The 27,518-nt window shown below is 40.7% G+C and overlaps 1 protein-coding gene across 2 annotated transcripts in view; it reads left to right on the forward strand.

Moving 5' to 3' along the window:
• The window catches only part of necab2 (N-terminal EF-hand calcium binding protein 2), a 434,935-nt gene that overhangs the window by 349,662 nt on the left and 57,755 nt on the right, over positions 1-27,518 (forward strand). For both annotated transcript variants that reach the window (XM_051932366.1, XM_028809612.2), the window contains exon 8: positions 2,951-3,030. In XM_051932366.1, coding sequence (XP_051788326.1) covers positions 2,951-3,030 — 80 coding nt within the window. The remainder of the gene's footprint in view (positions 1-2,950; positions 3,031-27,518) is intronic.

Below are 27,518 nucleotides of genomic sequence, written 5' to 3' on the forward strand. Positions count from 1 at the left end.
CTGATGAATGCTTGAGTAAAACTATGCAAGCATGCCTGAGCATCACTGTTCATTATATTAATGAGAGATGTGCACTGAAATGTGAATGCTTGAACACAGAATACTTCCCTCAAGAACAGGATTGCAACTGTTCAAGGAGAGATTGTTGCAATGGCCTCTGTGACTTGTAAAAAAATTGGCAGGTTTTCATAATTACAAATCATGGTGTGAACCTAGTGAATGCCATTGCTGTCAATGATTGGACCAGAGATCAGAGCTTTAGTCATAACCTGTGTGTAGTGATTGGTTGCATGTCTTATGACAGTTATGCTAAATCCGAACACTGTGCATAGCATGGTGTCTATGCTGTAGCAATGTTGTCATATTCTACATAGTTAAAGAATTCATTTCATTTAATGCTTTTACATACCTATACAACAGAACTATCTGGTGGTGTTTACATTAAATTATTAATGTTGAATTACTGTTATTTCAGATTTTATTAACTGCATTGCTTATACATACTGTATACATTCATCTTTTGTTTTCTTAATGCAATTTAACATTCCCATGTTTAACATTGGCCCACATTTGTATACAGAGTACAGTTTATGCAGTGAGCTACACAAAATACATCCTTCATTGTAGTTCTGTTACTTGAAATTAATGATCATAAGTACAATAGTAAGAGCAATAATTGTCAGTTGTTAATTTTGCAAGTACATGTCTTTAAATTAAGACAATTCTGCTTTATCATTTGATGCTAATACAGAAGTTTAATATGTAGCAATGTTTAATCAATTCTGAATTATTTTTAATCTTTATAACATTACCAATCACAATCCAGCACTCTTTGTATCCCAAATTACACTCCAACCTCACACCCTTCTGCAATATATGGAAAAAAGAATTAACAGACATTTGCACAGAGACTTCCCACTACCTCAACCTGGCAATGACTGCTACATTTAGAACAACAGCGGGCTTCTTACAGTATGTTGGGGGCTACGTTTTTATGTACCACCCTGTACTACCGCACCTTTTACTATAAATGCAACAGCCACATTACAATTAGAGCCTACAGCACTGGGCAGAGTTGTATACCCCTGGTTATAAGACAACTCTAATGCAAAAGAGTGAACATCAATGTATCATTGTACGAGTTGGCAGTGCACTTAATACATTACATTCTGCACTAATATTGTAAATTTTGCTAAGTGAATGAAGTTCCCTTCCTAATTAAATGAAATCATCCTTTTGTACTTTAAATCCCAATAGTTCTTGGAAATATTAAATGTATTATATTTGACAAACTGCAATATGTTGGACTGAATGACCTTTTCTCACCAATATGTTTTTACACTTAACATGCCTTGATTTGGTTTTTAAGTCTCTTTTATATATTACTAGCCATCCCCTGCGGCTTCACCCGTGTATTAGTGAAACAGGACAGTGAGGTGGGCCCTGCCTGGCTCTCTACTCCTGACTTCACTCTTTCCCCTCTCCTCAGCTCTCAGCCTCTGTCTCGGATTAGCGCGAATATATCACTCCTGCAAGCGAACTATGTTTCTTAACGCAATGAGAGAAGTCGCAAAATCAACCAGAATGTTCAAGCAAATTATAGAAAATAAAGATCTAATTCCGTTAAGTAGTTCTCTCATTCACTAATTAAGCGGAATTTAAGGTTACGCCCCGAGGCAGACGCGTGAGTGAGGAGGGCCCCACAGCCCGATGAGTCTCTCTTGGATTCACATTAATGCATCAGTACCACAAGCGAACTATGATACTTAGTGTGATGAAAAAGTCGCAAAATCAACGGAATGTTCAAGCAAATTATAGAAAAAAACCTCATGTAAATATGTTAAGTTGTTCTCTCGTGAAAAGCAGACAGACATACAAACGGGTCTAAAAAACTATAAGAAATTTTGCACTTGGACCATGAAATTTTTAAAACCGTTTCTTAGCGAGCATCTATGGGCCAAGGGTAACCTACATTCCAAATTTCAAGTCCCAAGTCCTCATGGTTTGGGAGATTTCGTGATGAGTGAGTCAGTGGTATTTGGCTTTTATATATATAGATTTGTAACTTTCCCCATCCGTTATGCACATTTAGGAGTAATTTATGGGAATTCATTGCATTCCCTTTTTCTCTATCATCCTATGCAAAATGTTTTTTGTTCAGTCACACATTCCATCGCTCTTTGTCCATAATACTGTATATAAGGCATTACTGTATAATTACATCTCTAGTTTAGGGTGGCACAGTGATACAGAGGATAGCACATTCCTCCTCATGGATCCAGTGTTCTGGGTTTTAATCCAGTGCCTAGACATAGTCTATGTGGTGAGTGTATTCTCTGCACTTGTCTCCATGTGTGTTTCTCCCACATCCCCAAAGATTTTCCAGTTTGGTTTATTGCTGTCTCCAAACTGGCCCATCAGAGGTGTATGTGAGCGGACCCTGCAATGATCTTTCCTGTCTTGTATCCAGTACTGTTATAATAGGCTCTGCCCTAAACCACAAGCACAGCCCTGAATATTAGCTGGGAACATTAGATATGCTATATTGTAATTTATTTCTAACTGCATGCACAGTGTAATGTAGCTAAAAATAAATGAGTGTAATTATTATTAGACTGATCACAGATTACCTGCTACAGATATCCAATTGTTCTGCTCATTGTTATTTTAATGGTGTCAGTACTGAAATGCATCATCTGCAGACAGTCTTTCTCTGATTTGCATAGTTTAAATTTATAAACTATGTGTTTACCTCTTGCTGTGAAAATGATAATAACTTCAATTCTCATAAATATTTATACCATGATTTAATATTACACTTTTATATTATTAGTTTATGATTTTTTTTGAATTGTGTATGTTCTTTGAATTTGACAGCCTGCACAGAAACATAAGCCTCTTGTACTTTATAAAAATAAATGGAATTTATTGAATATTATTCCTTTACTAGGTCCAGTAGAGGTCAAAGAAGAGGGCCTGGAAATTCAGATTAAAAGACTGGCTGAGCTAATCGGGCGACTAGAGAACAAGGTATGAATATCAGGTTACAAATCCACCCTGTTCATGGCATCTAACTAAAGTATTTTTGTCAATCTGAGTATCAACAATCAGTAACTCTGTCCTTGAGTGTTGTCACTCTTCATAGGACTCCTTCATTCCAGTGTGTGTATCATCAGCGTAGCCATCTTATTTATGCTTTAAAATCAATGAGACACTTAAAGATGAAATTCTTTTTACTGAGTTAACTGGAATGCCTTCCCAATATATTTGTACTATACAAAGGAGCACACGTAAGAACAACCCCTTGGTGCTTTGGCATGTTAATGACTTAATTTACAAAGATTTTGGTGAATTGTGAGATGTGGGCTCCTTGTACCTGATTATAGAAATCGCCACCTTTGCTGTAGGTAAAAAAAAAAAAACAGTAGAGGAAGATGCTGGAAATTTAGAAGAAAATGTTTAGAAGAAAGGAACCCTGACTCCCCAAGAAACACACTGAGTGTAAAATGTCTAGAGCAGGTCAACGCATAGATAATTAAAAGGAATGGGACACCCACCAATATTGAGAGTATTACTGTAAAAGATAGGGGTCTGCAAACACCATTTCTGCACAAAACCCAATCAAGCCAAGACTAACACCAAAACTGAAATGTGTATGAATTGATAGAGCCTAATTTGACTTTGTCTGGTGTGGAATAATAAATACCTGAAAGACAAACAGGCAGAGCTGGAATGGATTCAATAAAAAGTCAAGTGAGGAATTAGGGCAATCAGTGAAGGGCAAGTATTAGCTCCAAAATTTGTAATTCCACTTTTATTGGGTAAAATGAAATGAAGCAGTTGTCCAATAGATATAGTATATTACAATGAATAATAAGCTGTTTTATGTGTCAAAATTTGCTCCATTTCCATTTCTCTTTCCACTGTGCAGCTGCTATATCATTTCATTTGCTGATTTAATGAGGAGCTGGCAAATTCTGAAGTTGGCTCATTGCTCAGACATTGTCATTTTTTGCTTAGCTAATACTCCATGCACATCTCACTAAACAATTTCAGTGCACATGTGAGTAACCAAATGTTTGGTACTGCAGACAGAGCTGCTAAACTACAGCATGCAACACGGATGTGCCGATGGCTTACAACCAAAGCAACTCCCTGTGATGACCAATCTTAGAACTTAGTGAGCGTATCTTGTGTATCAGGTTTGACTTTGTCAAACAAAAGGCTTTCCACATGCATTTTCAAATTTAGTTTATACTGTATATTCAGAAATTAACACTTCATACTGTATATGTCAATTTTTGCTGCTTGTACTTTGCTGTTTTACACCCAATGAAGAGTGTTTACGTTATATTTACTACATATTTACTCAATGGGCCCTTTATTAAACTGTGATCTGGGAGTTTTTTAGGCCTTGAACTCATTGTCATGTTAAAGGAACAAGCGTGAGATGATGCTTAGTGTGTAACTTAGCAGATTATGCTGCTGGAATTATCCAGTTGAAAAATATTAAAATGTGTCCATTAAGGCATATAGATGACCAGCAACAATACTTAGATATATTGTGACATTCAAATGATGCTCATTTGATATTAAGAGGCCAAGAACACATTCCCCACACTATTATGTAACCACTTCCAGGCAGTACTATTAATACAAAGCAGGATGGAGCCATGGATTCCTTCTGTTTACATCAAATTTTGACCTTAATGTCTGCATGTTTCAGCAGAAACCACTTTCATCAGACCAGGTCACATTTTTTAAATCTCCTGCCATCCAGATTTGCTGCATCTTCCTGTTCCTAGCTAACAGCAGTGGAACCATAGAGGTTTTCTGATGCTTAGCCCAATAAGTTCAAGTTCTAATGCATTGGCAATTCAGAGATGTACTTTAGTATTTCTAGCCTTTCTGTTAATTAGAATGAATCTGGCCATCTTCCCCTGGCCAGTCACAATAACCCACAGTTTTCACCCCCACAAATTCTGCACATCTGGCATTTTTTAATCACACTATTTATGCTAAATTCTAGGGACTTTATTGTGAGGAAATCCCAGGAAGGAAGCTGTTCCTGAGATGCTAGAAGAAATACATTTAGCACAGCCAAAGTTGCTTAGATTATGCCTGTTGCCCATTTTGAACTTCTTGATCAGATCAGCATGCTCAACGCTTTGAGTACCAGTTACATAAATTGATGTTTGGAGGAACAGGCTATTGAAGTTAATGAGAAAGCTTACCTAATAAAGTGTCCACTGAGTGTTTGTTTATAGTGTATTTAAGGCAGTAATACAACAAATACTAATTCAAATAGACAAAAGCAACACATCAGAGTGTTGGGGTCTCAGACTGGAAAACTTGTTTAGTTGCCTTAAGTAATATGGATGGAAAGAAAAGAAAGAACAGAATAGCAAGTTAATTGTTGTCAGCCCCCAGCTCAGATGTGCCTTCAAGTGTGGAGGCTCGCTTCTGGTCTCTTCTCTTGTTTTATCCTGCAGCCTCGTAAGTGGCAGAGCTGGAGGAAGGCAGAAATGGCGTTACTGGTTCCCCTCTGATGCATTCTCATCCACTTTAAGGTTGAAAGCAGAGATCTGGTTAAAAACTGTGTTCTTCCTTCCTCTCTCCCCCATATGTTATTAATCCACAAAAAAACACTCACAATGGTTGCATTTGTACATGCATTTGTTATATACTGTACATATACTACAGTATATACTATGTTATGGTTACAGAATTCACCTAATAGGTAGAAGAAACTGGCTTCATTTGTCAGATTGACAAAATAGGCTACCCTAAAAAAGTCTTGTTGGCACATTCATACTTTATATATGTCTGCCGCTCTCGTTGTGAAGAGGGGGCTGAACGCACCCCAAGGAGACACAGCCGCTCCTCTGAAACCCCCTTTTAAACGGTGATACAATGGGAAACAAATACAGTTTTTTTTTATTTACCTCCTCTTTGCTCGATCAGCTGCTGGCTTGCTGTTGCTGCCGTGCAGCGTGATCTGCATCTCGTGCGGCGCTTCAAACATTTAAAAGCCTGTAAAGCAGCTGTCCTGCTCTTTGTCTTTTATTTCCGGCCCCAGGTGTGGTTAAATCTTTTGGCACAAAGTCTTGTCTTCCATGACGTGACTTCCTGATATTTTTTAGTTTATAATTTAAAAATGGAATAAGAATCTGAAAATCTAACAACATCTCATTAAAGTTTGATAAATTTTGAAAAGAATGATACCAAACATATTCATGTAGATTTTAAAATAAGCCCGATTTAAAGGGTGACAAAGAAGTGACATAAAAAGTCATATAAAATTGTGGTACAAAATCGTTGCACTTTTAGGCTTAGGATTTTACATATAGAGAGTAGATATACATTATTATTTTTACAATTTAATATAAATAGCAGATCATGGCATTAAACTCTTCTAATAGCTAAGTATAGTAAATAGTCATTGTAAGGGTGAATTAATTTAAAAAGCAAACTTTAATTAGCCAGATCACTTGTTTTGTAACTGCTATAATTTATAACTTTCTCATTAAAAAGAGATTCTGTAGCTCACTCAGTCAGACATGGATGGGATTTTAATAATCACTGTTAATATCAGTTCCCCCAAAAAGAGTGAAGTGATCACAACTTTAAAATGCGCTGCCAGCATTCTCATTTACCAAAGCACAGTGACCACATTATATGACGCAAGTGTTGACACAATAACCATTGGTCACACAGCTATCTCTAAAGCCTGTTAGATAGATCTGTTTTTAGTTTTTTAGACAATTGAATGATTCAGTTTTTACTAACTAAAAAATAATACACTGACTGAATAACCCATGATATTAAATTATACAGTATTAATGATAATTCTCAGATTTCTGTCCCACTACTATAATGTGTGACCCTAACCACTTACACAATTCAACAGGCACCACTGTTTATTTAATATGACAGTTTTCACAGATATACCTATTTGACTGAACCCCCCTTTCCACCAAATTAACAACGTAGTAGTCAAAAGCATGTCGGAATTGTTTCATGATTACAAAAGTTCACCTTTATTTCCTCATTATCACGTAGTCAAATGTTGTCTAATCTTCCCTTAATTAACAGTGGCGTGAGAATGTTTTAACGGGTTCTTGACAACAAATGATTAAAACTGTGCAATTATTCTGTGAACTTTCAAGGGCCAATAATCCAGTTCCAGGCTTATTTACAGAATATACAGTGTAAGGTACCCTCCAGCAATACTGCAAGATGGCTTTTAGTATTCCTATTATTATTGTTATTCTGCCCGGAAAGGAAGGGTCCAATTATGGATTTTCAAAACTGCCACATTACTGTCTATGGTGATACGTATGCGCTTGTGTTAGGCATACGGTGTCTGTATTAGCTTGTCAATAAGGCAAAGTGAAAGTAATGAGTTTGTCGTCTGCAGCACATCTGCTGAAATGGCAATGTATGAATCTGTCTGTGCCTCATATTTTCTTTCCAGGAGGTTATGGTTGTTTATCATTTTCTTATCCCGTCAATCTTATTTCGCAGCTCAAGTATTTAATTGCCTGGTCGTTTCACTACAAGCCTTGTATTAAAATGCTTGCTAGTTGGCCAATGTATTCAGTGGCCTTTTTTTATCATGTTTTTACTTCTGCTTAGTTATTCATGTTTATTAATGAAGGTCTCACAGCCTATAGCCAACAAGACTTTTTTTAGGGTAACCTATTTTTGTCAAGCTGACAAATGAAGCCTCTCCATTATACCTATTAGATGAATTTCATCCATCCATCCATCCTCTTCTGCTTATCCGAGGTCGGGTCGCAGGGGCAGCAGCTTGAGCAGAGATACCCAGACTTCCCTCTCCCCAGCCACTTCTTCTAGGCGTTCACAGGCCAGCCGGGAGACATAGTCCCTCCAGCGTGTCCTGGGTCTTCCCCGGTTGGACATGCCCGGAACACCTCACCAGGGAAGCGTCCAGGAGGCATCCTGATCAGATGCCCGAGCCCCCTCATCTGACTCCTCTCGATGCGGAGGAGCAGCGGCTCTACTCTGAGCCCCTCCCGGATGACTGAGCTTCTCACCCTATCTTTAAGGGAAAGCCCAGACACCCTGCGGAGGAAACTCATTTCAGCCGCTTGTATTTGCAATCTCGTTCTTTCGGTCACTACCCATAGGTGAGGGTAGGAACATAGATCGACTGGTAAATTGAGAGCTTTGCCTTACAGCTCAGCTCCTTTTTCACCACGACAGACCGATGCAGAGCCCGCATCACTGCGGAAGCCGCACCGATCCGCCTGTTGATCTCATGCTCCATTCTTCCCTCACTCGTGAACAAGACCCCAAGATACTTGAACTCCTCCACTTGAGGCAGGATCTCGCCCCCAACCCTGAGAGGGCACTCCACCCTTTTCTGGCTGAGGACCATAGTCTCAGATTTGGAGGTGCTGATTCCCATCCCAGCCGCTTCACACTCAGCTGCGAACCAATCCAGAGAGAGCTGTAGATCACGGCCTGATGAAGCAAACAGGACAACATCATCTGCAAAAAGCAGTGACCCAATCCTGAGTCCACCAAACCGGACCCCCTCAACACCCTGGCTGCGCCTAGAAATTCTGTCCATAAAAGTTATGAACAGAATTGGTGACAAAGGGCAGCCCTGGTGGAGTCCAACTCTCACTGGAAATGGGTTTGTCTTACTGCCAGCAATGCGGACCAATCTCTGACACCGATTGTACAGGGACCGAACAGCCCTTATCAGGGGGTTCGGTACCCCATACTCCCGGAGCACCCCCCCACAGGATTCCCCGAGGGACACGGTCGAACGCCTTTTCCAAGTCCACAAAACACATGTAGACTGGTTGGGGGAACTCCCATGCACCCTCCAGGACTCTGCCAAGGGTGTAGAGCTGGTCCTGTTTCCGCAACCAGGACGAAAACCACACTGTTCCTCCTGAATCTGAGGTTCGACCATCCGACGGACCCTCCTCTCCAGAACCCCCGAATAGACTTTTCCAGGGAGGCTGAGGAGTGTGATCCCTCTGTAGTTGAACACACCCTCCGGTCCCCCTTCTTAAAGAGGGGGACCACCACCCTGGTCTGCCAATCCAGAGGCACTGTCCCTGATGTCCATGCGATGTTGCAGAGATGTGTCAACCAAGACAGCCCTACAAAATCCAGAGCCTTGTGGAACTCCAGGCGTATCTCATCCACCCCCGGGGCCCTGCCACCAAGGACTTTTTTGACCACCTCGGTGACCTCAGTCCCAGAGATGGAGGAGCCCACCTCCGAGTCCCCAGGCTCTGCTTCCTCATTGGAAGGCATGTTAGTGGGATTGAGGAGGGCTTCGAAGTACTCCCCCCACCGACCCATAAAGTCCCGAGTCGAGGTCAGCAGTGCACCATCCCCACCATATACAGTGTTGACACTGCACTGCTTCCCCCTCCTGAGATGCCGGACGGTGGACCAGAATCTCCTCGAAGTCGTCCGAAAGTCGTTCTCCATGGCCTCCCCAACCATGGCAACCACCGAAGCCGCATTCCACTTGGCCTGCCGGTACCTATCAGCTGCCTCCAGAGTCCCACAGGACAAAAGGGAGCGGTAGGACTCCTTCTTCAGCTTGACAGCATCCCTCACCGCCGTTGTCCACCAACGGGTTCAGGGATTGCCGCCACGACAGGCACCGACCACCTTACGGCCACAGCTCCGGTCAGCCGCCTCAACAATAGAGGCACGGAACATGGCCCATTCGGACTCAATGTCCCCCACCTCCCTTGGGACATGGTCGAAGTTCTGCCGGAGGTGGGAGTTGAAGCTACTTCTGACAGGGGGCTCTGCCAGACGTTCCCAGCAGACCCTCACAACACGTTTGGGCCTACCAGGCCTGACCGGCATCCTCCCCCACCATCGAAGCCAACTCACCACCAGGTGGTGATCAGTTGACAGCTCCGCCCCTCTCTTCACCCGAGTGTCCAAGACATGTGGCCGCAAGTCCGACGACACGACCTCAAAGTCGATCATGGAACTGAGGCCTAGGGTGTCCTGGGGCCAAGTGCACATATGAACACCCCTATGCTTGAACATGGTGTTCGTTATGGGCAATCTGTGACGAGCACAGAAGTCCAATAACAAAACACCACTCCTCGAACCGCCACCTTATCATGGTGGAGGGGTTTGCATGTCCCAATGATCCTAGGAGCTCTGTTGTCCGGGGCTTTATGCCCCTGGTAAGGCCACCCAAAGCAAACTGGTCCTAGGTGAGGGATGAGACAAAGTGCGGTTCAACACAACCTCCTATGATGAATAAAAAATTTGGACGGCGTTTTCCCTCACCCGAACACGGGTCACCGGGGCCCCCCTCTGGAGCCAGGCCTGGAGGTATCGAGCGCCTGGTGGCCGGGCTTGCACCCATGGGGCTCGGGCCGGGCACAGCCCGAAGAGGCAACGTGGGTCCCCCTTCCCATGGGCTCACCACCTATGGGAGGAGCCAAGGAGGTTAATGTGCACTGGTTTGCTTATGTTATCTATTGGTATTCTGAAGCTCAAACAGGAAAATGTCTGTATGGCAATTAACACAAACCTGTCTTGCAGTCCATCGCACCAGGCCCATATAAGGGAAGAGGGCTGGAGCACATGCCGAATGCATGCGTAATTAGCCATGTTGCAATGGCGGAAGTAAAAACAAATTCTAAAGGAGTTTGATCCCTCCCCATCCCAGAGTCAGAAAACACATGAGACTCTGTAAAATAATAATAATAATAATATCAAAAGATTCATTAGTATTTAAAAGGCATTTCTATCTTTTTGTGTAAGAAAACAATATAGATAGGTCAGAAACAAAAACAATATGTCCGGTCTAAAGCCAGCCATATCTGGACCATCCGTTTAGGTGGTTCGTACTTTTTCTCCCGTTAAAATAGATAGAAACTCTTTGTAGACAGTAATTAATATTTCATTTATCACAGCTCTTTCACAGCTCTACATGGCAAATTGTGCATGCATTTTGCCCACACCCCCTTGCCTTGCATGGACCTGGCATGTGACCACTGAGCTAGCGGGGTCTTTGGAAACTAGGACTTAAACACTGGTTCAGTTTACACTTTACCATGACAGGACGTCCACAGTTTGGAAGAACCAGAAAGATAGCATGCGCAAGGCATTGTCTCCTCCAGATCACTAGATGGCAGCCCACCTGGGTTGCATTAGCGCTCTGGATTCCCACAGGGCATCCTGGGAACTGGACTTCTTTAGCTCAGCTGTGTTGTGTTCCATGGGCGCCACCAGGGGGCAGAGAGACCTCTTTTATCAGACACCAACCTAACCCAGAAGTGCTCCCATGATTATGGGACACCGGAAGCCAGAGTCAGGAGGAGGAGGACAACACTTGATGAGAGGAGTGGAGGTACTGAAGAGAGGAAGAGAAAGAGACAGCGACAACAGTATTGCTGTGCTTATAACTGTGACTATGATTTTGGTGTGGGAAATGCCTATTTTAAGGAAGAGTTTCTCACAGTAAAAATCCTCCTGTTGAGTGCTAAATCTGTGTCTGAGCATGTGCGTTAGGTGGTTAGCATTGCTGCTGCACAGCTCAGGTCACATTTTGGGACAGAACAATCAGTCCTCCTTCCCCATTGACTTCATTGCATTGTGACAAATTTGGTGATTTCACTGAATCACAACAAAGTGAACTCTGTTGGGCACGCTCATCACTAGTCTTAATGACCAAATAACTCTTTAATCTCTCCCTTTGTCTTTTCTAATGTCAGCTTTTTCTCACCTACTCTCATCTTTTCTCCTTTCATCTGCTCTGGCTTTGTTCCATCCTTCACCCTGCCAAAACATTGTGCCTTTGACCTTATTTTATTTTCAGTGTGCAAATAAACTTTAACCCTTTTTTCCTTTGAAGTTGGATGCTGACACAGCCCTGTACTAGCTCCGTTGTACTTTAATTGTGCTGTACATGTATACACACACGTCCACACATGTACAGCATATGTAGGCAGCTTCTTGAGCACAAACAATTTCTTATTATTACAGCCTTGAATAAGACTACAGAAAATACTAAGTACCAAAATCCACAGAATCAAAATGAAACCCCAGCCCATACCATATCTACAGTATATTTAATCCCTGTTGTCAAATCTAAACCATAAAACCACAAGAGTTAGTTCTTTGCAGAAAATACCCTGAATCATCCAAACTCAGCACTCCAGAATTTCACAGACTTTCTTTGCATCAGCAAAATGTTCCCAAATCTAAGACCTGGCTGCCACAGAGAAGGTGTAAAACTCCCCTTATTACCATAAAATGTCAGGCAGTAAGCAAAAAGACCCCATAATGTACTGAATTTTTTTTTAATTTCATTTGGCATCAGGATCCAAGAAAACCTTTCAAACCCCATGATCAGAGCATCTGTGCCCCATGAGACATGTAATTGGTGACACTGGTCACATAATAAATGCAAAGACAGGCTTCTGTGCCCCCTGTGCTCATCCTTACCATTTTTGTTATATGGAATAGAAAATAAAAGCAAAAAAAAACCTGTAAACTTCAAAGTAAGAAATCTAGCATAAATAAAACTTAAAACATTTGGCATACAACTGTTTGAATGACAAAACTTCTGAGCAGAAGATGATGAGTAAAAACATAAATAAATAGACAGTAAGGCTGCGACATCAAAGGGTAGTTGGAGTAAACAGTGTAATCACATGCTGCTTTAGTGCAACACCCAGCAGAAAATAAACGATGCAATAAAGGAAAGCTGGTCACAGTTGAGTTGACCATGAAATTAACAAAGGGAGAACATTCCCTCAGTGGATAAGCCCCAGCATTTGGTCAGGGAAGAGAAGCAGGGAGTGCCACATACTGTGAACCTGACCAAGCTCGATGCTTCCCCATATCAGACAGTAAATAGCTCAAAAGAGCAGAAAACAGGGAAAAACGGGAAAAGTAAATAATTCCGTTTGTTGGCATGATGTGTCCAACCAAGCGCTGCAGACTCTTATTAAAAATGTATAAGAAAAGAAAACCATCTGTTCTGTCATTTTAAAACTAGGCCCCGTATAGCTCTCATAAGTAAATAAAGTGTGAAAGTTGAAATGAAGAGCATCTGAGTTAGGAACACAGGCACTGCTCTTTGCCCCATTTGTGTAAACATAATCTACAACATGGATTGTGATTCATAAACACAGACGTCTGTGAGATCTTCTCTTCACATGAATGTGTCATGTGATAGACTTTGCCCCCTGTCAGAGGTTCATGCATAGTTTTCCTGAATACTGCTGGAATAAGAACCAGTTCCTCATATCACTGACCTGGACATGCAGGTTAGAAAACAGATGGGTGAATCACTTTATCTGGTCTTGTGTTTTTATACCTCTTCCAGATTCCCTGGGTGTGATGGGAAGACTAAGGTGCAAAAACAAGTTTTCATGCATTGATAGGCCAATTCACACAAAATCAAAGCCACACAATTAACTTTCAGTAGTCTCCACAGATGCTACCATTGATTCTCCTATTTCCGTCCTTTTGTTTTTTTAATCATCCTGCTCTTAGGGTGGTCCCTGGTTACTCATTTTCACTCCCAGTGATCTCTTCATCAAGAGTCATTTGCTGTGTTCAGTGAATGATCATTTTATGGTTTAACATCTCTTAATTTAGTCTGTAGATTCACAAATAATTAAATGTGTGTTTCCTTAAAAAATTTTTAATCAGGGTTTTGCTATCACAGTTTTTAATATTTAGGTATTCTTTGTGTCACTTTGTTTTACTTTTCTCCTTTATTAGAACATTTGAACACTCTAGACGAGAACAGGCCATTCAGCCCAACAAAGCTCACCAGTCCTATCCACTTATTTCTTCCAAAAAACATTTGAAAGTCCCTAAAGTCTTACTGTCTACCACACTACTTGGTAGCTTATTCCAAGTGTCTATCGTTCTTTGTGTAAAAAAGAAATTCCTAATATTTGCGTGAAATTTACCCTTAACAAGTTTCCAACTGTGTCTCCGTGTTCTTGATGAACTCATTTTAAAATAACAGTCTCGATCCACTGGACTAATTTCATAATTTTAAACACTTCAATCATCTCACCTCTTTATCTTCTTTTGCTGAAACTGTATAGACTCTGCTCTTTTAATCTTTCCTCATAGCTCAACCCCTGTAGCCCTGGAATCAGCCTAGTTGCTCTTCTCTGGACCTTTTCTAGTGCTGCTATGTCCTTTTTGTAGTCTGGAGACCAAAACTGCACACAGTACTCCAGAGGAGCCCTCACCAGTGCGTTATGAAGGTTGAGCATAACCTCCTTGGACTTGTACTCCACACACCGTGCTATATAACCTAACATTCTGTTTGCCTGAACTTTGGTAGGGCCAATTTTGACCTGATGCAACAAAGTATAAGTAGGATAGGCTGGGATAAACTTTTAAGTGTAGAGACAGTCGAGGAGGAGTGGAACAGGTTTAAAAATGTTTTACATGTAACACAGGACAGATACATACCTAAAATTGGAATTAATAGGAAATTCCATTATGTTTAACATCTCCCTGCTCACCCATACACCCATTCATTTTCTAAACTGTTTTTTCCAGAGAGTGGGAGACTTTGAGTGCTAGGCAGTTACAAACACCATGCAGGATGCCATCACAAAATGAGCCTACTCCATGCCCACATCAGGCCAGTTCCTAATGCCATGATTTTGCACTATAGGGGCCAACCGAACCTAATAGATGGTGAGCATACATACATTAGCATACAAATCCCAAAACAAGGCACATTAGCAATAAAATGAACTTGTGTCTGGGGGCCTCATTTACAAAACTTTGCATGGGTTTGTGTGTGAAAATATGCGCACACCAAAAAAAAATGCGTATGCAAAAAAAAAAAAAAAGTCAGATTTACAAAACCTGGTGTACACGCATTTCTATACAGTTTACCATTTATAAATCACAATCACCTTGTCAATACATGAGCATACATCGAATGTCCCCTGAAAGAACCATATATGGAGTACACTAATCAACTTCATACATATGCAATCACGATATTGTAGAACTTCATATGGTGGTTCTGCAACATCGCTAGGTGCTCTTTTTGCAATATGAGTTCAGTAAAATGCAATGATTACATTAGGAGAACTGGACATTGCTGCAAATTGACTTTTTACGTTGGCAAGAACATGTTTTTTAATGTACAGTATATGCATTCACACTATACAAAAATGAATGTAGTGCCTTGCCAATCAGTTAAAGGTTTCAGCACAGCAGGCATGATGGAGTGAGGCTTGACAGAGATACTCCTGGTTCGTTGGCTGGTTCCCTGTAAAGTGACAACAGAAAGGCTATATAAACTGAGAAAACCCCAAAATGTTTCTGCAGTGCTGTCTGTACATCATATTCAACACTTCAGAGGTGTAACATATTTGTTACAGCAACACACATAAATACTAATGCATCCAGGTTTAGAACTATACGTGGAGGAAAAATGCCTTAGTGATATGAGTTACTATGCATGCAAGTCGTCATTTTGCTGGTTTGACTACATTTCCCAGTGTGATCAAGGGTGTCGTCATTTCCCAGTTACTCTGAAATGTTGCGTATGCATGGTTCAGAGTTGCCGTAAGTATACAGAAGCTTTTGCATCAAGGCTGTTAGGCACCATTACTGCATTCCCCACTGTCTACAGTGGTTTACTATCTTATGTGAGCTGAACAGGTGCCATACCAGGATATGCTGTAGCCAGTGAAGATGGACTCCACTGTGCACTTATAGAAGTTCATGAGAATCGATGGAGAAGTGCAAGCTGCCCTCAGACATCTAAAAAAGAGAGGTGCTGTTGACCTTTTTTGACAAGAGCCAAAATATTTTGTACCCACTTTGATTTGTCACTAATAGTCCTTGCAGGAATTTTAAAAGCAACAGATACAACAGATTTCCCTCTAGACAGGATTGTGGTCTGCCTTCTGCTTTCTGAAGTCTATGAGCAGCTGTTTAGTTTTGCTGACATTAACAGTGAGATTGCTGTCCTGGTACCCTTTGTCAGTAGGTAAACTCTTTTCTGTAAGTTGTCTCATCATTTTTGGTGATCAGGCCTATGATGGTGGTGTCAGAAGATTTCATAATGGAGTTGGAACTGTACTTGGCCATACAGTCATAGGTAAATAAAGAGTACAAAGTGGATTGCCTGTATTGAGGGTCAGCATAGAGGATATAATGCAGGTTATCCACACATGCTAAGGAGTTGTCTCCATGTTTGTGTCCCTCTATATTCTAGGGATGTGGGTTTTTACCTTAAATGTGTAATGAGCTCCTAGCTCCCACAAGATTATGTGCATGACTCAAATCGACAAACACTTTTTTGCGTTTGGGTCCCACAGTTCACTTCCCCTACTCTGACCCACACACACAAATAAATTTAAGTTAAACTTTAATTAAGTTGATGTAAAAATGATAGATAGATTAGATAGATAGATAGATAGATAGATAGATAGATAGATAGATAGATAGATAGATAGATAGATAGATAGATAGATAGATAGATAGATAGATAGATAGATAGATAGATAGATAGATAGATAGATAGATAGATAGATAGATAGATAAGCAAGCACAAAGCGAATTTACAATATTTACAGAGCTCCTCACTGTAGTATACCATCCCAAACATAAACCACACCATACTATATAATAATATGCAGCAGAATTAAGACACTACAAAATTATGACTGATGTAATAACAAAGGGTACAGGCAAGCAATGAAAGACATACAGACACGTAGATTGCTACAAATGGATACTCTAATGTGGCCCCATTTGATTGGGTATGCATGTGCCTTACAATGGGTCCCCAAGGATTTCTTCCTCCCTGGCACCCAATTCTGCACCCTTGACTCTGTATCGGAAATAAGAGGGCATGAGAAATGAATGAGTATAGTGTTGTGTTTGTGTGACTTGTGTTCAACTGCTGTCCTGTCCAGAGTTGGTTCCTAATTTATGCCAAGGTAACTTCTTTGTTGCAATTAGAAGATTTAGAAAATGAATGAGTGGATGAGTACAGGTTTGTGAGTGCAACCTGCGTCATACTAGCATCCTATCTGAGGGTGGTTCCTGCCTTCTGTGTAAATGTTTCCTGATAGGCTTTAACACATAGGATCCTGTAATGTAATCTGTAAGCTTCAAAATAAAAGAATCCAATTCAGATTGGCAGATTGATTCCTTCAATGCACCTGGTGCTGCTGCCCTGAAATAGAAAAAAACAACAACTGAAGGTGGATGGATGGATATGGACCACAAGGTACCAATCAGGCATTACATTTGCTGTTATTTCTGTGATCAATAAATGGTCAATGAATAAATGTGCAGTAACCAAACACATTTATAAATCCACTGCAGAGAAATTCATTTGAATCAAATTTATTTATCCTCTTCTTAAATGTCTCCCCCTGGCATTAGCATACAAAAGCAAAGTTAGAGATAAAGATGCATGAGTCCAGTTCAGATCCAGGGAGCACACTCCATCCTGCTAACCCTTTAAGCCAAATTTAAAAAGACATTCTTCATAGCATGCATGCACCTCCTCGTCTCAGTGGCTGCTCTTTGACTCATCTGTGCTTATGTTATTATGTGTTGTATGAGGGATGCACTTGGTTTAATTCAATTCCCTTTTTTGTCTTGTAGTGTTTAGTGCTCATCAAGCACAGAGTGTCTAAACAGATTTCTCAAATATAGCAGTAAAGTACAAATCGTTTCAACATCTCCAAACACAATCATACACATCAACATGAGAAAATGGAAACTAATACAATTGGATAAAATTCAAACAAAGTTGTACTAGCATATGTTCATATATTACAAGAACAAGAAAATACGAACACATAACTCCAGTTCTTAAATCCTTACACTGGCTCCCGGTTAAGTTTAGGGCAGATTTCAAAATCCTCCTTTTAACATATAAAGCATTAAATGGCCAAGGTCTGGCTTACTTGTCTGAACTTATGACTTACAAACCTGAGCGCACATTAAGATCTCAAGATGCCGGTCTGCTTAGGATTCCAAGAATTAATAAAATAACAGTGGGAGGTCGAGCTTTTAGTTACAGGGCCCCTAAACTGTGGAATGGTCTGCCTGCTACTATAAGAGATGCCCCTTGGTCTCAGCTTTTAAATCCCGGCTGAAGACTCACTACTTCAGTTTAGCATATCCTGACTAGACCTGCTGATTAACTGTACAGACTGCATCTCTGTTGTTAGTCACTAGCACTAAAACATAAGTAACATGATCGTTATAATTTGTTACTAACCCTCACCTATTCTGTTTCTCTTCTCGGTACTCAAATGTGGCACTTGGTGCCACGGCCCACATACCAAGTTGTTTTGTCTGCCTAAGGTAAAGTCATCCCTGATGGAGGATTGCAGGAATTGTTGGATAGAGGGGTCTTTTCATCAGATTAGCGCTATTTCAGCTCTGGAATGGCCAAATGGGGGAGGCAGCTTGATGAATGAGGTCTCCATGACTCTAAACAAATACCAATCATATTATGTGATATCATCTACTGTTAAATTCTACTCCGTACTTCTAAAATTTTTATTTTTATACTGTATTGAGGATTTGTTCTGTTCTGTGTATTGTACTGTATTGCAGTGGTTCTCAAACTGTGGGGCGGGCCCCCCTAGGGGGGCGCGAAGTAATAAAAAGGGGGGCGCGATGAATCAAAAATATGAAAAATACATCTATTGAAATCAAAACAAATTAACTTAAACTACATTCTGATACTAGAAAAATAAATATAGAGTTAGATAAATGTCGATAAAAGTTAAGTAGGTATAATAAAATATGCATCTATGATATATCATTAATTAAAAAAGAACAAATTGGTATTTGTGGGCTCCTTTCAAAAAAACGTTAGGGGGTCGCAATTATAACTGTTAAAACTCGGGTCGCAAATACTTAAAGGTTGAGAAACGCTGCTGTATTGTATTGACCCCCTTCTTTTTGACACCCACTGCACGCCCAACCTATCTGGAAAGGGGTCTCTCTTTGAACTGCCTTTCCCAAGATTTCTTCCATTTTTTCCCTACAAGGGTTTTTTTGGGAGTTTTTTCTTGTCTTCTTAGAGAGTCAAGGCTGGGGGGCTGCTGTCAAGAGGCAGGGCCTGTTAAATCCCATTGCGGCACTTCTTGTGTGATTTTGGGCTATACAAAAATAAATTGTATTGTATTGTATTGTTCAGTTAGTAAAGGATATGGTTGGCTAACCTCCGGGGAGGGAATTAAAATCTCCATCTAGCCAGCTACTATGGGAATGAAGGAAACTGCAGGGTGCCTGCTGAGGCCCATAACACAGTGACCTGTGGATGCAGGTAAATCCAGCTAAGATATTAACTACAGAGAAATATGGAACAAAAATGAAATAGAACAGAAACCGAAAAAGAAAAGATTTGTGTCTGTCAATATGGCTCTTATAAAATTTTTAAACTGAAAAGGTGAAAAAAAGGCATCTGGCACAAATCCTAATTGTATGTGTAATTATGGAAGCATTAGCTACAGCGGAACTCAAGAGTGATTCTGGTAACTTATGTGTGCCCTTTTTCCACCTTTTTTCTTTGCCTTTATTCGCTTTAGCAGTGTTGAGTAATTTATACTTAAAAACACTTCTGGTTAACTTGTTTTCTGAATCAGGAGACTACAATTTTAAACAATGCTGGCTTTATGAATCGCCACAGCCCATGGAGATTGAGCACCCACAGATCTATTCAAGTGTTAATTCTTAACAGAACTTTTGAAACATCTGTGTGTTTGTGTATGGCAGCAGTCTCTCCCACAATATGTAATCTAGTTCAGCAGATGACAACCTTGCCATGTTTGACTTCCTAATTCTTACCATTAGATTTGACTCTTAACATGTAGAGCTATTAACTTAAATGCAAGCAGATTTGCAGAGTATGAAGTAAAAAGCTACTGCTCAAACTCCACGGTCTCATTAAACTTTTATAATACAGCACCGTGTTTTTGGGCTCTGGGGTGGTATTACAAAATTTCTTTACCTGATGGTAAACTTATAGCATGATATAACTCTAGCTGATAAATTCAAAGCAAGGTGCTATAAGACACCATGGCCGCACACTCATGGAGAAGTCCAAAGTAGGAAGTAGAGTGTACTAACTAATGGATTGAAATTCAAATCCAAAGGCAATCATTTCCTGCCTCTAGTTTAACATGTGACTTCACTGTGATCAAGTTGTAAACAACTGTAATGCATGCTGGCTTTAAGAGGTCTGTTGGATTAAGGCATCAGAGATGCATATTAATGATTACCAGGAGTTAGTTTTTAAGGCCGGGTGCCTCAAAATCTGCCCTTTACTGTACATCAACATCAATGTATTCCTCCTTCCCAACCCCAACTACAAAAGATCCAAAGAACAAATGAACAAGGGTGTTGACCACCGCTGTAAGGATCTGCCCTAGTCATGAAACTCAAAACCAAGGCTATGCCTCCAAAACTAAGCTTCTAGGATCCTCTGACACCTACAATCATTTAGCAGCCCTTGAAAATCAAAGCAAGTCTGTCTTCTATCTCAAGGAGATGGCTTTGTGGCCTACAAAAGCCAAGGTTATATATTCACAAAAACGGAAGAGAGGAACCTGTAAAACCCCTGGCACCAAATAATAATAACAATGAATCTTTAAATGTAAAGATTTCTTTAGGAAAAACAACAAAGAAGATCAAAACTGAATAAAAAAGGTATTTCTAAAAGCCTAATCTAAGTAACAATATCCAGTCTGAAATCCAGAAATCTTAAACCTTTTAGTTAGGGTCCTCAATTACAGTCCTGGAGGACCTCGGTGTCTGCAGGTTTTCAATTCAGTCAATTTCTTAATTAGAATCCATTTATTTGCTTCAAAGACAATATGTTTTTGGGCCCTAATTTTAGTTGACTCACCTGTTACAATTCTGATTCCTGAATTGCTTATTTTAATTTTAAACAGTTGTGTTTTGGTTTTAATTGTTTCCTGTTTCCTTAACCATCCACCAAAAATGAGATTTAAATAACAAAGGAAATCATGGATATCATTTGATTTGCCATGCACGTGTACGACAATATCCAGTGACAACTATAAAGCAGAACTACAGCTTGTGAATGCAGTCTTTAATAAAGAGATTTGATCATCTGCAGCACATGAGGCTACAAAGACACACAGTGTCCACTCAGTCCACAATCAGTTATATACATATACAGGTCACCCCTTGTGATTTATGGGTTTATGATTCACACTTTTGTCATCATTGAATGGAAATTATTTTGCAAGTTTTGCCATCTATTGGGGAAAACAGCAGAAGACACTATATCCTTGCATAAATGGACTTCAAATCCCAGCAACCCCGGGAATACAGCGTCATTAAGCATCTGCAGAGGTTACCACAAGGCCTGCTGGGTTTAAGATGAAGGTGTTAGTTTTAACAGTGAGCCATAGGAAGCTGACAGGATTGCAATCAGTGGTAACTTTTTGTTTCAACGCTTCACTGGACAATCTGATTACAATTGCACCCATCAGATTACAGTTTTCTCTGGATTTATTTTCTTGTCCAACTTCTACAAATCAGCATCATGGTAGGACAAACTTTACATAACTTTCAGGAGGCTGTTCACAAGGGATTTTATTTCGCAACTGCAACACAACTGCATCTGTGAAACTGTACTGTGCTGTGAGTGTTGATTTTTTTTTATCATTTTGTGAATAGTGTTTTGTTTAATTTTTTTATATGTAATATTAATCATTTGTGTTATTTATTGCCATAAGTATACACACAAATTTATTATAATAAATTACATTTTATAAAACATTACAGTTCACTAAAGAACTGCTGAACTACACACTTTGTCTGCAGGATGCCACATACTGTAGCTTTGTCACAGCAGCTAGCCTCATACACATACTTTGCTTGCATAGGAATGATTCTGTCTTGCGTTTCTCGCAACTTCTGTGCATCCTATTTAGTGCAATACACTTAGAACATACAGTAATCATGGGCCCAAAATGTACTTGCTGATTTTTGCATTCAAGTGGGTCCTGCATCTGTAACCCCCAAGAATTGCAAGGGATAACTGTAGTTTATGAAAGCAATGTTCTGTTTAATGTTAGGGTTAAGTGGCTCCCAGTAAGGAGCCTTTTCTGCTTCTATTTTATTTGAAACCTTCTGACTGCAGTTCACAGACACAGAATCTAACCTGGCATCATCAGGTAGATGACAGGAACCAACTCTGTATACTGCAGGACAAACACCCACACTCATATGGGGCTGCACAGAGAGAAAAACTCATACCAACACTCTGATCACATGTAAACTCTACACCGACAGTGGCTGGGCCACGATTTGAAATCTTGCAGTGCTATTCATTGTGCCACTGATCCCTCTCATGATCCACATGTTTAACATCAAACGAATCCAGAATGTCAACCAAAGAAAGTCCAGATACTGTATATCCGAATTTTATGTTCAGCCATGACTTTTGACACTTCTAATACATATTTGTGGATTAGCCCTTTAAGCTGCTTTCAAGAACCACTGATGTTAGTAACCAGGGCACTTTTTAAAGCTCACTAAATGGTCCATTGTAAGCCTTGTGAAGGAAGAAGCACTATGGAGCAAGTCCCAAACCCATAAAACACCATATAGTCCAGCCATTGAAAGAAGTTATTAAAATGATTTAAAGCATCCAGTAAGGGCAAAACAGAAGGAACACAGTCAGAAAAAGTATAACAAAGCAAAATTTTAGCTTAACACGGACTGGCTACCTAGTCTCTTGCAGAGATTCCTTCGCACCTCTTAGCCTTCCTTCAGCAAAACAAATTGGTCTCCTCTTCCTCTGTCTCATTCCTCTTGCTACATGAATCCTTGCTTGTAATTCTCTGCTAACCTCAAGCTTAAGCTGACCTGAGGAATATGGACACGACTAAGAAACTAAACCTGACCTTATATCTAGTGCCTCTCCTGTTACTGGTGATATCCTTATGGAACTTCCTGGCTCCCACAGTGACTCCTGCAGAACCTACAACTCCCAGGGGTCTCTGTAGGTATCTTGCATATGGGTCATTATTCTCATGCTTACAGAGTACTGTAAAATTGCTAACCAACATATAACACGTCACAAGTCTCTGGCACCATAATTATTTAGTATAATTATCTTCCCTCGACCCATCTGAAGCCCTGACCTAAAAAAATCTCAGAGCACAAAAATGTATGGGGTTTTACTATCTCTTCAAAGCAGTTTCTCAACCTTTAATATCTCAGCTTGGCATCCTAGCCTGAAAATGGCTTCCTTTGTGGGACATGTCCTGTCGTATCATTCAACCATGTACTCCTGCTCACAGTCCTTACTACATTTTTCTTATTTACATTTGTGTCCTTCATATATTCTTCAGTACTCTCTTAATTTTCATATTTGACCCCATTTGTTAATGTGAAATCCATGCTCCTCATGACATACCTGACTGACCGTAGTGACCTGTTCCTTTAATTTAAATTAACCTTTTCTCCTTGTGCAACCTTGGTGTTTACAGTGGCCTGTTGTCAGGATCCCACCATGTGAAGTGGGCACTTCTTCATGTGTAAAGGTCCTACGGCATTTATTATAATTTGAAGACCATTTCCAGTGGAGGGTTCATTCATTAATATAACATGAAAATTCATTTCAATGGCTTTATTCAGTCCTTGTTTTGAACTAAAGGCTATTATGAGTGCCATTGACAAGCAATGGAATTCATTCAAGTACAACCTTTAACCTCCTTAGTCCAGCCTTTAACCTTGATTGCATGTGAAGCAGTGAAGCTATTAGAGGACCCTCTGACTTCAGCAAGTGGTCTTTATTTAACAATGAAAACATCACCAAGTGTGCTCCACAGTCCTTATTTTAATAAGAACACTTCTCTGTTTGCAACCAAGACTTTGCAAAATAATTCTGGTATGCTTTATGAATGTAGATTTCACTGTGTGATGTTTATTTTCCCAGATGAAACTTGCTACGGGTGCAGCTTTGTTTCTTGTCACATACTGCATATCTTATTGTTGTAAAAGATATAAACCCATGCTGTGTGTGACTGTGAAATAGGCAAGGAAGCAGGAGCAGGCGATAGATGTGACAAAATCATGGTTGTTAAAACTATGAGGGTCATTACAGGATATCAAAATATACCAAAACACTAATCCCAATACGAAAATAAAAATCCAAGGAGGCATGTAAGAAATTCTAAATGTTTAGTCAGTACAACACACTAACTGTGAAAGTTTTTTTTTTTTGTTATGATTTGAATCCAAAAGATTGAACAACCAGAAAGTGTGTGATGCTGACCTTTATACCACCGTAATGGTGAGGTCACGCGCATTGACTTCCCTTGTCATGTGGTAACAAAGGGAATATACAAAGCTATCTACAACAGCAGCATCTTTAAGAAAATAAAATGACAGCACCCCAAAACACAAATATTTTTAGTACAACCTCAAAGCCCAAAATTAACAAAAGAAATAGACCATGTCTTCTGAAACTCCCAGGGAGAAGAAAAGAACAAGAAAATATCTATATTACTAACCGAGGATGGTAAACCGGATGGCATGGACGCAGGTACACGGCGATGGGACCATGGGATGTTCTGCGCAGGCGCGTACAGCACACGTCTCATAAACCGCAAGCGAAGTCGTATCCACCGCGCATGAAGGAGTCACGGCCCAAAAACGAAAGAGCTCAACTGACGTGAATGAAAAATGAAGCAACAACGCGCCCATAGCTAACGACTAACGGCACAGCCGCACAAAAAAGAGGATTCTGCGCTGCAGCCCAGATTCAAACGGAAGAGGCTACGGAGGCCCCACAGGTCCACACACCGCCATATTGTGAGTGGCGCTACTGCGGAGTGAAGGAGCAGGTGACACCGGCATATTGTGAGTGGCACTACTGCGAAGTGAAGTTAGGAATAATGTGCTGCTTGGGACTGTACAAACCGCTGAACGCATTGCACCAAATTCAAACACAATACAGCTCAACGATACAAACACGAGCCCACCTGGATAAGATCAATGAACGCAAGCGCCTACAAAACGTGTCTAAAACTGCGGAAGCAATGCAGGCACAGGTTCAAAACGAACGAGCTTGACTGACGGATATACAAACACGCGCCCGCATGGATACAATCAATGAACGCAGGCGTCTACAACGCGCGTCTGAAATGCCGCGGGCAAAGCGGGCACGGCTCCAAAACGAACGAGCTCGACTAATGTATTTCAAGATATCCAACGCCGGGGGTAGGCGAGCGAAGCGAGCAGGGGGCAGAGCCCCCTTGTGTGGAACAGAAATGAACAAAAACTAAAGAATACAGTAATCCCTCCTCCATCGCGGGGGTTGCGTTCCAGAGCCACCCGCGAAATAAGAAAATCCGCGAAGTAGAAACCATATGTTTATATGGTTATTTTTATATTGTCATGCTTGGGTCACAGATTTGTGCAGAAACACAGGAGGTTGTAGAGAGACAGGAACGTTATTCAAACACTGCAAACAAACATTTGTCTCTTTTTCAAAAGTTTAAACTGTGCTCCATGACAAGACAGAGATGACAGTTCCATCTCACAATTAAAGGAATGCAAACATATCTTCCTCTTCAAAGGTCACATAGATAGAGAAAAGCAAACAAATCAATAGGGCTGTTTGGCTTTTAAGTATGCGAAGCACCGCGGCACAAAGCTGTTGAAGGCGGCAGCTCACACCCCCTCCGTCAGGAGCAGACAAAGAGAGATAGAGAGAGACAGAGTTTGTTTTTCAATCAAAAATCAATACGTGCCCTTCGAGCTTTTAAGTATGCGAAGCACTGTGCAGCATGTCGTTTCAGGAAGCAGCTGCACAAAAGATAGCAACGTGAAGATAATCTTTCAGCATTTTTAGACAAGCGTCCGTATCGTCTAGGTGTGCGAACAGCCCCCCTGCTCAATCCCCCTACGTCAGGATCAGAGAAAGTCAGCGCAAGAGAGAGAGAAAAGTAAGCTGGGTAGCTTCTCAGCCATCTGCCAATAGCGTCCCTTGTATGAAATCAACTGGGCAAACCAACTGAGGAAGCATGTACCAGAAATTAAAAGACCCATTGTCCGCAGAAATCCGCGAACCAGCAAAAAATCCTCGATTTATATTTAAATATGCTTACATATAAAATCCGCGATGGAGTGAAGCCGCGAAAGGCGAAGCGCAATATAGCGAGGGATCACTGTACTTTTATTCATAACAGTTTTAATTTGAAAAGCTTTACTGTATTAGTGTAACCCTATTGCAATACTTGATGCAACCTGAATTGTTCCCCAGTTGTGAAGAACTTCTAGGGACTTGCCTTGGTATTAATTTTAGCTTGAGAACCATTATGAGCACAGCCAAAGTGATGGCTTTCACTGTACACATTTTACTCTTGACTTAACTGTGAAGTCCTGCCTTCATTTTTGTTTAAAGATCTCCGTTCTCCAGCCTCTAAACTAAGTTTTAATGTAAAATCCACTACAAGTTCTGCTCATCTTACTTTTTTAATAGAAAGTCTCCTCCTCACACCCATGTAGTTTATTATCTTAACTTCAATATTGTGGAGAGTCACTGAGCTTGCAAAAGGCAATGGGGAGCAGAGACAGCAGGACATAGTGGTGTTTTTTTTCACGTTTGAGAAATCATCAGACAGCACGCAAGTTCAAGGGTGCAGTGGCCTCAGGGGGCATCACTTCAGGTACAAATAATCTGTCCTTTCCCCAGAACTGGTTCCATTGCAGGGTTCAGAAGTAACCCCAGTGCAGGATTTTAAACCTACCCCTCGCATGTCGCCTGCTGAGCTTGGAGCTGGGATCTGAGTTATCACAAATTTACATTGGCAAGTAGTGAAGCAATAAGAAATTATGCTTATGGACAGTGCCCCAGAATTAAATCTTTTAAGGGCACAGAGGTAAGAGAGAAGCAGAACTCTATGCAGTGCACCATGTTTGGTTCAATGCTATTCATATTTATGCAATGGAAACACTGGGACTGGCCTTGGCCTTTCAGAGTAAGTGGAGTGCGAGTCTTCTAGTAAGAACTTTAGTAGAGCATAGTGCTGAGAGTTACAGATATTGCCCGGAAGTGGCACTAGGAAAAAACCCCTCCTTTGCAATCACTAATCAACTCTTCAGAGCCTTTCCTTCCAAGAGCTATAAATGCACTCAATCAGTTAATCAAGTGCTGCCAGTAGAACTGCTTGTACTTAGAATTGCAATGACCTCACAGGGCTCTTGCACTACAACTGTAATATTGCACAACCTGAGTCAGGTGTTGAGCTGGAGAAAGGTTTGTCTAGTCAGAGGAAGCAAGTCCAGAATCTTTTAATTATAACATACAGGAGGGGCAATACGGATGTGGGAAGTGGATTAGCCAATCCACCACATAGTCTGGTAATTTGAATTGATTTGCAAGAAGGCCCAAAACGGCATTAGAATGTATTGATTTCTGTTAATTCTGTACTTTCCGATACTCCTTGTGTTATTGTCCTTCCTTGTTGTCT

This window comes from Erpetoichthys calabaricus, chromosome 9 (genome assembly GCF_900747795.2).
Source record: "Erpetoichthys calabaricus chromosome 9, fErpCal1.3, whole genome shotgun sequence".
NCBI classification, from domain to species: domain Eukaryota; kingdom Metazoa; phylum Chordata; class Cladistia; order Polypteriformes; family Polypteridae; genus Erpetoichthys; species Erpetoichthys calabaricus.